This window comes from Olea europaea, chromosome 10 (genome assembly GCF_002742605.1).
Source record: "Olea europaea var. sylvestris chromosome 10, O_europaea_v1, whole genome shotgun sequence".
In the NCBI taxonomy this organism is placed as follows: Eukaryota; Viridiplantae; Streptophyta; class Magnoliopsida; order Lamiales; family Oleaceae; genus Olea; species Olea europaea.
In genome coordinates this window covers 4,991,532-5,004,542 of record NC_036246.1, presented here as the reverse complement: position 1 = coordinate 5,004,542, position 13,011 = coordinate 4,991,532, and the positions used below count along the sequence as shown (strand labels likewise).

General features: G+C 35.1%; 1 protein-coding gene across 1 annotated transcript; it reads left to right on the top strand.

Annotated features, from left to right (window-relative positions):
• Positions 1–457: 457 nt before the first annotated feature.
• LOC111400962 (pentatricopeptide repeat-containing protein At1g02150-like) lies at positions 458–3,298 on the top strand. The gene is made up of 2 exons (XM_023028451.1): positions 458–920; positions 1,862–3,298. The coding sequence occupies exons 1-2, from the start codon at positions 528–530 to the stop codon at positions 3,113–3,115; spliced, it is 1,647 nt and encodes a 548-aa protein (XP_022884219.1). The 5' UTR covers positions 458–527; the 3' UTR covers positions 3,116–3,298.
• The last annotated feature ends 9,713 nt before the right edge of the window (positions 3,299–13,011 follow it).

The following is a 13,011-nucleotide window of genomic DNA, read 5'->3' as shown; positions in this document are numbered from 1 at the left end:
TTAGCATCTATGTTTTGAATTCAAAAATATTTTACAATGGCAACCAGCTGTAGTTAATTTCCCTTAATATCAGCCATTTACTTATTTTCTTTTACATTTTCAAAATATATTTTTCTCTCACTTCTTTTTAACCAACATTCTTTATTAAAATAATATTAAATCAAATTTTTTTTTTCAACCACACATTTCACATCAATTTACTATTCTAAAATGCATTTTTACATAAAAATGCATATCAAACACTCATTGTGTGTGTATGCCTATATGGAAAGTTTGCATGGCAGTATTTTCGGTGATTTTAAGTGGAATCTGTAGTATAATTTAAAATTTAGAATAATTATGGTAATTAAAGAAATATTTCAAATTTCTAATTTATTTGCGATTTTTTTCCCTTTTCTTTTCTCGACATCCCTAAATTTGAGCCCAAAACCCGAAACCATAAGGCTAGGATATCGAATAGAAAGATACTAAAATTTTCATTTTGTTGCCCTCTTTTTTCTTGTCTTCCTCAGCATTCAAGATCTTCCATGGCAACGATTCTCAATGCCGTAATATCTCAATTTCCCATCTCAAAACCGTCTCCTTCTTTCCAGTTCCACAACCGCAACCACGTCTCTCTCTCGTCAAAACTCTCATTTAAATCGGTTAATATTACTACTCGAACCCATAAGAATCCATCCTCCATAAAGTGTTCAATTTTAGATAAAACGATTGAGGGCCTACGTGCCTCCGGAAGAGGGTATGATGCTGGCACGCTAGGTTACAAGACAGACACAGGCCCTGACCTTCTACACATGATTCACGGCTATCACAGTTCCATGAATGAAGTACCTGGGAAAGAGGGCGACGATGTATTATCCAAGCTTCGAAATGTGATCTCAAGCCTCATGAGTGAAGAACGTTACCAAGATGCTCTTGAGGTAAATCAAAGTGTTCAATATAAATTGAAGCTTAGGATTCTCCATAATTCGCTCTATAACATTTTGCCGAATCTACTTTCGGGCTTCTATATTTCCATTTATCAGACCCGGTTCTGGCCCAAGGCCGCCCTTGGCCTCAACATATAGGGGGCCTCAAAAATATTTAAAGTCCAAAATGACTACTTTTTGTACAAAAAAATTATGGAATTTTCTTGCATCAAATATTTGTTGGAAGATGTAGTAGTACAAATAAAACAAAGGTTATCCCAAATAATGATTGTTTTTTCAAATTATTCAAGGTCAATTTTTGTTTTGCAGATTTGATTGCTTCTTTTGAATTTTTTTACTTTTTAAATTAAATATAGGAACTTTTAGGCAATAAATGGTAATCACCAACCACATGTCTCACGGGTTTTTAGAAGGCCTTAGTTCAATTTCTTGAATGCGAGATTTAATTTCGGACAAATCAAATGGTAAGTGAGTGTGATCGAAATAATATTCCTTATCACGAGGAATTATGTTTGAATTGACCATGACAGATACTAAAGAGTTTAGTGTGCTTGTAAAAAACAAACAAAAAACAAAAATTACATGTAGGTCTCATAATATTTTGTCTCCTTGGGCCAGGCCGGTCCTGCCATTGATGAAGAAAAAATATTTGACCTTGGAACAAATGATTAATCTCATTTGATTTTGATTACTTTGTAACTATGCTTTCTCTATATAAGGGTTGCAGCATGATTAGATAACTTTGTTATTGTTTTGGCATGATCAACTCGGCTATCTCTCGTCACCGTCACCGTCACCGTCACCGTCATCCTCATCGTGTATGAGACTTCGTTTTAATTAGGCTGTATGATTCGCACCAGCTTCAGTTTGGGTCATGTGAATCTCAAAATCGATTTTTTGATAGAAAATTCTTGTTCTTGTACACTCTGCAGATCAACCAGTGGATAAATAACTGGAAAGAGAGGGACGAAATGACACCGGAGGACACTGCTAGGGAGGTGTATTTGATTGCAAGAGTGCATGGAGTTTCAAGTGCTGAAAAATACTTCATGAAATTGTCAGATGCCATGAAGGATGAAAGAACTTATAGCGCTCTCTTGATTAGGTATATGGATGCCAGAATGCAAATAAATGCTGAATCCTTTTACAATAAAATGAGAAATGCGGGTTATGCCAGTGATGAAATTTCATTCTTTACGATGCTGAAATTCTATGAGGACCTTAAAGATAATGAGAAGGTTGAGTTATTGATCTCAAAAATGATAGAGGAAAACATACCATTAAGTAGACATTCCTTCAATATTTGGCTGTGGTCCTGTCAAAATCAAGAATCTTTGGATAAATTATTTAAACAGGCGCAGCGGGAAACCACCTGCAGGTCCTCTTTGGATCGCTTCTCCTCAATAGCTATTATGTACAATGAGTTAGGGCAGCTTGAAAAGGCTCAGGACTGTTTGAACGAAATTGAGAGTAGAATCACGGACGAGCATCACAAATTCAGATATCTTGTTGGTCTCTGCGATCAACTTCACAACAAACAGGAGCTTTACCGAGTTTGGGAAAATTACAAGTCTGTCTTTCCAAAATACTCGTATGATTGCTACTCGTCAGTAATTTTTTGTTTGTTTGAAATGGATGATATTGAAGATGCTGAAAAGATTTACGAGGAATGGCTTTCCCAACCTGATGGTTCTGATTCTGAAGATATTATTGAAGAGCTTGGTAATGATGATTCTGATTCTGATTCTAATTCTAATTCTAATTCTGATTCTGATTCTGATTCTGATTATGGAGATGTTATTGATGAGCCCGGTAATTACAAAAGAAATTATCTATTGCATTGTTATGTTAGAAAAGGGCTTTTTAAAGAAGCTGAGACGTTCTTCAACCAAATGATTGAAGTGGGAATAAAACCGAATCCATTTATGTGGGAGAATCTTGCCCTGCTCCACATCCAAGAGAGGAGGATTTCTAAGGCTCTGTCTTGCTTACGGAAATTCTTTTCAGCTAGGGGTAAAGGTTGGGAAACGTGTCTTCCAAGTCCTAAGACTGTCCGTTACATTCTCGAGATTTGTTTCGAAGAATCTGATGATGCAAGTAAGGAAGCCTTGTATCAGATCTTCGAGGAAGCCCGTATCAGTAAATCAAGTGTTGAATATTTAGTCACACCTCATCTCTTTCTATAATTCAACAGTATTGTAGATTTCCCTTTTATTATTTTTTTCTCAGAAATTTTATATGTATTTTTCTTTAATAATGTTTTTTCTCTTATCTAAACATTACTAGTCTTGTGCCTTGCAATGCACGGGTTCTGTGATTTTGAAGGTAACGTTACCGTGCTTGAAGAATAGATTCGTACTCCTTGTTTCTTTTGCAAGTTTTTCTTAATCTTCGATTTATAATATAGCATTTGTTCATGTGCTTGCTTCACACAAGTTAATAAATATTTATAATCTACTTTATTATCAAATATTATGAAAGTAAAAACAATTACGAAAGAATGTAATTGTTATTAAATAACAAATGAAACTTAACATCCGAAAATTGTAAAAGGTGTAATATAGGATGACAAAAAGCATGAAGGTAACAGAAGCAATCATCTTTACGGGAAATGAGCTACCGAAGATGCAAAGAAGAAAAAATCCCAGCATCTAAACATTGATGGTGGTATTGTCAATGGTGATTATGCTCAGCAAAAATGTTCTTAACAGCAGTCTATTAATTGGTAGCGTGGTACAGGTTGTTTGTAGATAGCCGGAGGCAATGCTGTCGTTATATTTCTTGCAAGATGCTAGATGGGAGCTGCTTTCTGAGGTAAAGGGTGAGAAAAGTTGTTCCACAAGTTATATAATATAGTCTATTTACGTATAATTTCTAAAATTGGTGAAAGAAGTACATAGCATATTCTAAGGGTTGTTGAAAATACAAGAACCTGCAATGTGGGACTTTTTCAGAAGTGATTGAAATGAAGTAGTAGTGAGCAAACAACATAAAAGATTAAGATATGATGTTAATTTGTTACTTGCAGCATGGAACACCCACATTAACAAGTACTTGTAGAGCATCACTGGTCGTTTCATCAAGTGTCGGAAAAGTAATTGAGATAAAATTGCATACTCATAAGCTTTATTTTAAGTAATGGAGAAATATTAACTTACATATGCATATAGATTCATAACACTAGTAAGACAATACCCGTCGATGTTACATTGTTCAAAAGTTTTGTGGTATGTTCAAGAATTTGAATATTTTCCCAATTGTAAAAGGACTATCATTTTTTGTTTTTCAGAGTGCTGGGAGGTAAGGAATAGAATATGATGTCGTATACATTAGGACCAAGGTTTGCACCATACTTCACTGTCTCACAGAAAACTATGTAGGAATTGGTTCAAATTATTAACCAAAAATTGGAAAATGAAAAGGTGTGACTACGTGTCAACTTCGACCAAATATTCGGACTTGATTCGATGGTCAGATTACCAAAGTAAATAGACCAACTTATTCTACTCGTCGAGTAAATCGTCGTGGTATATTTGGAATCTCGAAACCAATTTCGGATGAATGAAAAATTGCGGACCAAAGTTAGAAGAAATGAAGTGTTGCAACTTTTCGAAAGGATACAGGTTTTGGCCAAGTGTTGCAACTTTTTTAAAAGGATGCATGTTTTGGCCCACACTATTTCATTTGCACTCTTTCTACATCTATAAATAGAACCCTATGGACATGGTTTTGGGTACACCAATTGCATTGAGCATTCATTCTCCTCTTGCAATTCTCTCCTTTCTAATTCCATAACATTTCATACATTTCCTTTGTAGAGGGGAAATTCTGTCAAAAGTTCGTCAGTTTCTTGTGGTTTGAAGTGCTGCTACCACAAGTTGTGAATCCATTTTATCTTGGGAGACAAGTGCCATTCATCGTGAGTACCGTAGCGGGACAATTTGTCTTAAGGAAAGAGATAACGTTTCGCCTTGCATTATTTTCTATTTCTACTCCTTCTTAATCCTTGTTTTGCGTAATCTTTATACCGAAACTCTATCCAAATTTTCATTCATATAAATTGTGTTTTGATCATGCTCTTGCGGGTTAAAACTGGTCAAACAAATATATCAAAAATCAACCCTTACATAGCCCTTTTTATAAGTCGTCTCCAATAATTTTAAGACAAATTTCGTGTTTTTGTGGTTGCTTGTGGACAAACATTACTTTGTTTGAATAGTGATTTGTGTACTATTCCTCCACCGATATTATCATCATTTTGTTAAATTTCTGTTTGTGTAATAGAAATGACTACCATCGGGACTTCGTCAAGTCAAAATGGTTCCAATAATGTGGTACCACCCCTGGCCATACCGTTACATAATACTACTATCCCACATGGAGAAAAGCCGGAAAAATTTGCAGGAGTAGACTCCAAGATGTGGCAACAAAAGATATTGTTTTATCTCACAACTCTTAATTTGGCTAAATTTCTAAAGGAAACTGCACCGACTGTACAAAAAGGGAAAAATAATCGTGAATCGATTATTGTTTTGGATGCATGGAAACACTCGGACTTCCTATACAAGAATTATATACTAAACGCATTGCATAATACACTATATGGGATGTATAGTTCAAAGGAATCAGCTAAGGAACTACGGGATTCTTTGGAGACAAAGTACAAGACCAAGGATGCCGGAGCAAAAAAGTTCATTGTTGGCAAATTTTTGGACTACAAGATGGTGGATTCCAAAATCGTAATTAGCCAAACACAAAAGATTCAAGTCTTGTTACACGACACCCACGCCGAGAAAATGGAATTGAGAAGTGGCTATCATTATTGAGAAACTCCCTCCTATGTGGAGAGATTTCAAAAATTACCTCAAGCACAAATACAAGGAGATGAATTTGGAAGAATTGATTGTGCGCTTGAGGATTGAAGAGGACAATCAGAAAATCGAACGAAAGCTGGTTGATCAAGATGGTGCAAATTTTGTTGAAATGGAACCAAAGGCAACAAACAAGAAATGAAAGGCTCCTAATTATGCACCACCAAGAGACAATTCCAAGAAGGCTAAGAAGTTCAAAGGGAATTGTTACAACTGTGGCAAGGCTAGACATCGTTCAAGTGAATGTCGAAAGCCAAAGAAGAATGCTCAAGCCCACATGGTTACAAATAACACTCTATTTGATGGACTACAAGAAATGAGTTTATCTGCAATAATGTCCGAATGCAACATGATTAGAAATACTAAAGAATGGTGGATTGACACCGGCGCTACCCACCATGTGTGTGCAGACAAGGGGATGTTCTCCAACTATCAAGAATTGAATGGGGAACAACTATACATGAAAAATTCTGCAAATTCTAAAGTTGAAGGATAAGGCAAAATCACTTTGAAGATGACATTCGGGAAAGAACTCGTCTTCAAGAATGTCCTACATGTACCGGATATAAGAAAGAATTTTGTGTCTGGGTCTCTACTTAGCAAGAATGATTTTAAACTTGTATTTGTATCCGATAAATTTGTGTTGTCTAAGAATGAGATGTATGCAGGGAAAGGATATATGCGCTGTGACGCCCCGAACTTAGGCTTCCAGGGTCACGTACTAAACATAGTAACTTCTACCTTTGGTACATGTAAATACTCTTAAATAGAAGTATTACATGTTAGAAAACTATTTTCAATTTGGTAAAATATCTCTCATGAAATTTAATGGCCAGCAGAAGTGCATGTCGTCGTGGAATTAAACTTTACAAAAAAAAGGACTCGGTACTGCCACAGTCAGTTAGGGCAGCAAGTTCAACTATTTTTATAAAATTCATCCCAAATCCGTTTTCTATGAAATTTGTGGCATTAGAAAGATAATTTCAAGTAGTTTCCTAGGTTAAAATATGAGAATTTTACGAGATCATATAGTATGGACGTTTTACTGAAAACATTGTAGTGTTGCACAGAAAATCCAGATTGACTCTTCAATGTTTAAAAATTCATATCTCAGGCCACGGACATCCAAATTGAGTGATTCTTGTGCCCATATTTAGAAAACTCAAAGATGAACGCAGCAGTATTTTTAGATTATCAAATGGATGTCTATAGAGTTAGAAATAATTTTTTGAAAATGACCCAGAAACTGCCCGGATTCTGCCCTTTTTTATCATTCAAGAAAAAGGTTTATAAAAATGTCTCTTAACATAACATGGAAGATATAATTACATAATTTACTTCCGGTACCATTGTAGATCATGTCTTATACAAGTTTTTATACAACACCATAAGAAAAACATTTGGAGATCAGTCGAACAAACATGCAAAAACAAAACTTCGATGCAAAATAACCTTCGTCCTTAATCCATCATCGATTATGCCGACTGACTTCCACCAACTTCACATCTATGGATCTGAAAATTTAGTATAGGATACTATGAGTATAAAGAATACTAAGTAAGATACCATGCTTGGATTTAACATGTTAATATTACACAAAAGAATGCAATCAAATACATACTTGCACATTCCGGCTTGCCCGTGCCCTTCGGACTTGTCCTAAGGCATAGATATCTAACTTTGTGGACTTGTCAACACATTCATATTATGGTTTTTCATGCATAGCTTAGGCATAAATATTACCATGAAATCCTACCACTTAAGCAAAGAAAGTATCTTACAATAAAACTTGGAGAAACTTCGGTTGAAAAACAAGAACTTGAGAGTGTAGGCTTTGTTTTCCTTTTTCTTCCTTTCCTTTTCTTTTTTTTCTTCCTTTCTTCCTGCCGATTTTCTCTCTATCTCTCCATAAAAATTCTGATTTTGCAAAGATATATAGGCTGCTCATCTCTCGGTTATACATATATAGAAGCAAAGTGAAGATAATTAACCAAAATTGTTGCCTACATCTACACGTGGTTGCATGCATGTATTTCATATACTTAACTCAACACCTAAGGTCAGGTTGTGCCATAATTTAACACCTCCTACCTGCTTAAACCACCTCATGCATGCATGTTACTACAAAGATAGCTTGACACCTCCTACTTGTTCAACAATTAACACCCCATGCATGCATTAGTTAAATCTTACTTGAATTCTTCTCTAATCTGCCGTCCTGCTGCATTTATATATGTATATTGCATATGTGTGTATATAAAAAAATGAGAGAAATGGTTTAATTTGTATTCCCACTTGTCCATGCATTAGTTAATTGCATTAATCCTCTACAAGGTGGCGGCAAAGTGATAGAAACAAAGGGAAAATATATTAACGTAAAAGGTATAGAATTTGACAATTATTCTAAACCCCTAATTAACTAATCTTGGTAAACTTTTAATAAATTGACCAATGCAAATTTGGCGACCATTAATAATCTTGGTCATACAAAATTTTTGAAAAGTTAAATTGCTAGCCTAAAAATTAAATGAGCAAATTAAACGTGCATAAAATTTCGGAGTATTACATGTGTGATGAAATGTTCAAGTTGAACGTTCTTACAATTGTACCGAAGCAAGTCGTTATGAATAAAACTATAAATTCCGTTTACTTGCTTGAGCCTTCATGTTTGTGGCATAGTCGATTAGGACATGTGAATTACAAATCGTTGCGCAAACTAATGAATCAAAATTTAATTTTGACGCATAAAATCAATCCTAATCATAAATGTGAAATATATATTGAAACAAAATTGGCTAAAATACCATTCCATTCAATACAAAGGAACACAACAACTCTTGAATTGATCCATAGCGATATATGTGATCTAAAATTTGTACAAACTCGAGGTGGTAAAAAATACTTTGTGACATTTATTGATGATTGTACAAAGTTTTGTTATGTCTTTCTTTTGAGAAGTAAAGACGAAGCCTTAGATGCATTCAAAACCTATAAGGCTGAAGTTGAAACAAAACTTGAAAAATGAATAAAAAAATATTCGTCGTGGTAGAGGAGGTGAATATGGGGCACCGTTTGAAGACTTTTGTTCTGAACATGGAATTGTTCATCAAACAACGGCACCTTACTCTCCTCAATCAAATAGTGTTGCAGAATGCAAAAATCGAACACTTAAAGAAATGATGAATGGCATGTTAATAAGTTCGGGTTTACCACAGAACATGTGGGGGAAGCTATTTTAATGGCAAATAGTCTTCTTAATAAAATATCTCTTAACAAAATGGAAGAGATACCATATGAACTATGGAAAGGCCATCCTTCATCCTACTAATACTTAAAAGTGTGGGTGTGTTTGGCTATGTTTGAGGTACCTAAGCCTAAACAAGTGAAAATCGGTCCTAAAACGATAGATTGCATATTTATTGGATACGCCAATAATAGTAGTGCATATGTACACAAATCCGAAATACAAGAAGTACATGAAGGGACCATAATTGAATCAAGAAATGTGATATTCTTCGAAAATATTTTTCCTTGCAAAGATAAGAAAAATGCGAGTTCTAACAAGAGAACATATGAAACTACTAATGGAACTTCAAATGAGGAAAAACCAAGGCGTAGTAAAAGGGCTAGGACTTCCAAGACGTTTGGCCCAGATTTTCTAACCTATATGGTAGAGGATGATCCAAAGACTTTCGATGAAGCAATGTCTACACCGGAAGCACCGCATTGGAAAGAAGCTATCAATAATGAGATAGATTCTATAATGCAAAACCATGCATGGGAGTTGGTTAATTTACCTCCCGGTAACAAGCCTTTAGAATGCAAATAGATATTCAAAAAGAAATTGAAAACTGATGGATCCATTGATAAATATAAGGTTAGATTGGTTGCTAAAGGATATAGGCAAAAAGAAGGATTTGATTTCTTTGATACCTACTCATCTGTGACTAGAATCACGTCGATAGGTTGTTAATTGTAATTGCGACAATATACAATCTTGGGATTCATCAAACGAATATAAAAAACAGCATTCCTAAACGGTGAGTTAGAATAGGAGATTTACATGGAGCAACTTGAAGGGTTCGTTTCTCCTAACCAAAAAAACAAAGTGTGTAAACTTGTTAAGTCCTTGTATGGATTAAAACAGACTCCTAAACAATGGCACCAAAAGTTTAACAAAACGATGCTGTCAAATGGATTCAAGATCAACGAATATGACAAATGTGTATATATTAAACATACACCGTATGCCTATGTAATTGTATGTCTATATGTGGACGACATGTTAATAATGGGCAATAGTCACGAAATGTTGTTTAACACCAAAAAGATGCTAACAAAGCATTTCGATATGCAAAATATGGGTGTGGCAGATATAATCATAGGGATTAAAATCTCTAGAACGCAGGATAAAATTGTACTTTCACAATCTTACTACATAGAAAAAGTATTTAAGAAGTTTGACGTGTTTGAGAAAAATCCTGCGAGAACTCCTCTTGATCCAAGTATGCACTTAGTCAAGAATACGGGAAAAAGCATATCACAACAAAGGTATTCACAAATAATTGGCAGTCTCATGTATATTACAAACTGCACTCGACTGGATATTGCTTTTGCGGTGAATAAACTTAGTAGATTTACAAGTAATTCAAACCATGATCATTAGAAGGCTTTGACAGGGGTTCTAAGGTACTTGAAGTATACCTTAACCTATGAATTACACTTCACAAAATATCCTGCGATACTAGAAGGATATTGTGATGCGAATTGGATATCCGATATGAAGGATTCCAAGTTCACTAGTGGTTATGTATTCACCATTGGTGGAGCTGCTGTATCATGAAAATCAACAAAGCAAACGTGCATGGCTCGATCAACGATGAAATCTGAGTTTATTGCTTTGGACAAAGCTGGAGAAGAAGCAAAATGGCTTCGAAATTTCTTAGAAGATGTTCCATGGTGGCCCAAGCCAGTACCTACGATAAGTATACATTGTGATTGTCAATCAGCCATTGGAAGTGCTCGAAGCAACATGTATAATGGTAAGTCTAGACATATTCATCGTAGACATAACACCATTAAGCAACTGATCTCAAATGGCTTTATCTCCATAGATTATGTGAAATTAAAGCAGAATATTGCGGATCCATTTACGAAAAGTTTGCCTAGAGATCAAATGCATTGCCTATCGAGAGGAATGGTATTAAAGTCTACTATGTAAGAGTTTTTGCAATGGTAACCCTATCTTGTTGATTGGATATCCCATGATCTTGGTCCAAAGGGACAACTAAGTTGTAAAAATTCCATGAAGCACTTAAGAAATTAAAATTCCTAACTCATCCCTATGATACTAAAGTGCTTTCTGCAGAGTGAATAGAGGCTAAGATTATCTTTTAATAATTCCTATATCTTGATTAAGTCTAGTGGAGTAGGGCAGAATACTCTTAATAGGAGGCCGCCTATGTAAGTGTGAAGTGGGGCTGCTTCGATAAGAATTGTTTAAGGTTTGAATTTTCTAAACACTCATGAAACCAAGAAGGGTTCAAGGCCAAAATGAACCAAGTCATGAGAACTAGGTATAGAATAGGGAAGATATCTGTGTGAGTACAGTTGTCTTGACTTACACCAAAGGTCGAGTGGTTCAAGACCTATTGTTCACCAATTAGCCGAGTAAGTTCGATAGTATTTCACTAAGGGAGGTTCAAGGCCAAAAGCCACCATCCCTAATGCAGTATTTTTTTCGCACCCTCTCTACATTACATCATATCATTGCATTTGCATATGTGTATCCGAGTTTTCATTCATGTGGGGGAATTGTAGGAATTGGTTGAAATTATTAACCAAAAATTGGAAAATGAAAAGGTATGTAAAAGTGGAAAATGAAAAGGTGTGACTACGTGTCAGTTTCGACCAAATATTCGGAACTGATCCAATAGTCAAATTAAAAATTAAATAGACCAACTTATTCTACTCGTCGAGTAAATCGTCGTGGTATATTTGGAATCTCAAAACCAATTTCGGATGAATGAAAAATTGCGGATCAAAGTTGAAAGAAATGAAGTGTTGCAACTTTTAGAGAGGATGCATGTTTTGGCTAAGTGTTGCAACTTTTTTAAAAGGATGCATGTTTTGGCCCACACTACTTCATTTGCACCATTTCTACATCTATAAATAGAACCCTATGGACATGGTTTTGGGTACACCAATTGCATTGAGCATTCATTCTCCACTTGCAATTCTCTCCTTTCTAATTCCATAGCATTTCATACATTTCCTTTGTAGTGAGGAAATTCTGTCAAAAGTTCGTCGGTTTCTTGTGGTTTGAAGTGCTGCTATCACAAGTTGTGAATCCATTGTATCTTGGGAGACAAGTGCCATTCACCGTGAGCACCGTAGTAGGGCAATTTGTCTTAAGGAAAGACATATCGTCTCACATTGGATTATTCTCTATTTCTACTCCTTCTTAATCCTTGTTTTGCGTAATCTTTATATCAAAAATCTGTCCAAATTTTCATTCATATAAATTGTGTTTTGATCACGCTCTTGTGGGTTAAAACTGATCAAACAAATATATCAAAAACCAACCCTTACATAGCCCTTTTTATAAGTCATCTCGAACAAACTGAATGAAGCTTCTTGTCTCACTTGTAATCCTAAATAATGCTACATTAGTAACCTTGATTTGCCTCCCACAACTATCCAATTGTCCAGCCTCTAATGAAAATCCACACAGAGAAACAGATTTTATAACGCTAGGGTTTTCTTGTGCTAGCAAGAAGAATGATTTTTCTACAAAACTCTAAACCTTAGCCACATATTTATACAAGCCCAAACGGGCTTGGCCCGTTTCCTAAACCGATCCAAGATTTAATTAACCCATTTAATTAAATTCGGTCCATGAATTAATCAATCTAATTAATTAATCCGAGCCAGTAAATAAGTAATCCAATTAATTAATTTATCCAATGCTTGTTAAATTAATTAATTGGTATAAAACAATCTTCCAGTTTTTCATTTGTGTGTGACCCATCAAGTTCCCAATCACGATACCTAATGACATGAATTATTATTTTGATCTAATCAAAATTGATAAATTAAAACACTCCTTTTAATTTATCACCAATTCATACTCGTCGTCTTAGATTAACATCTAGTAATGTGTTAGGGCAATACATGTGACAGGAAATGTCACGTGGTATGACAAAACCAAA

Excerpts from the sequence above, each read along its gene's own strand:
- LOC111400962 (XM_023028451.1), top strand. The coding sequence starts at position 528 with ATGGCAACGATTCTCAATGCCGTAATATCTCAATTTCCCATCTCAAAA. Across the intron at positions 921-1,861 it reads GTTACCAAGATGCTCTTGAG|ATCAACCAGTGGATAAATAA; the intron begins GTAAATCAAAGT and ends TACACTCTGCAG.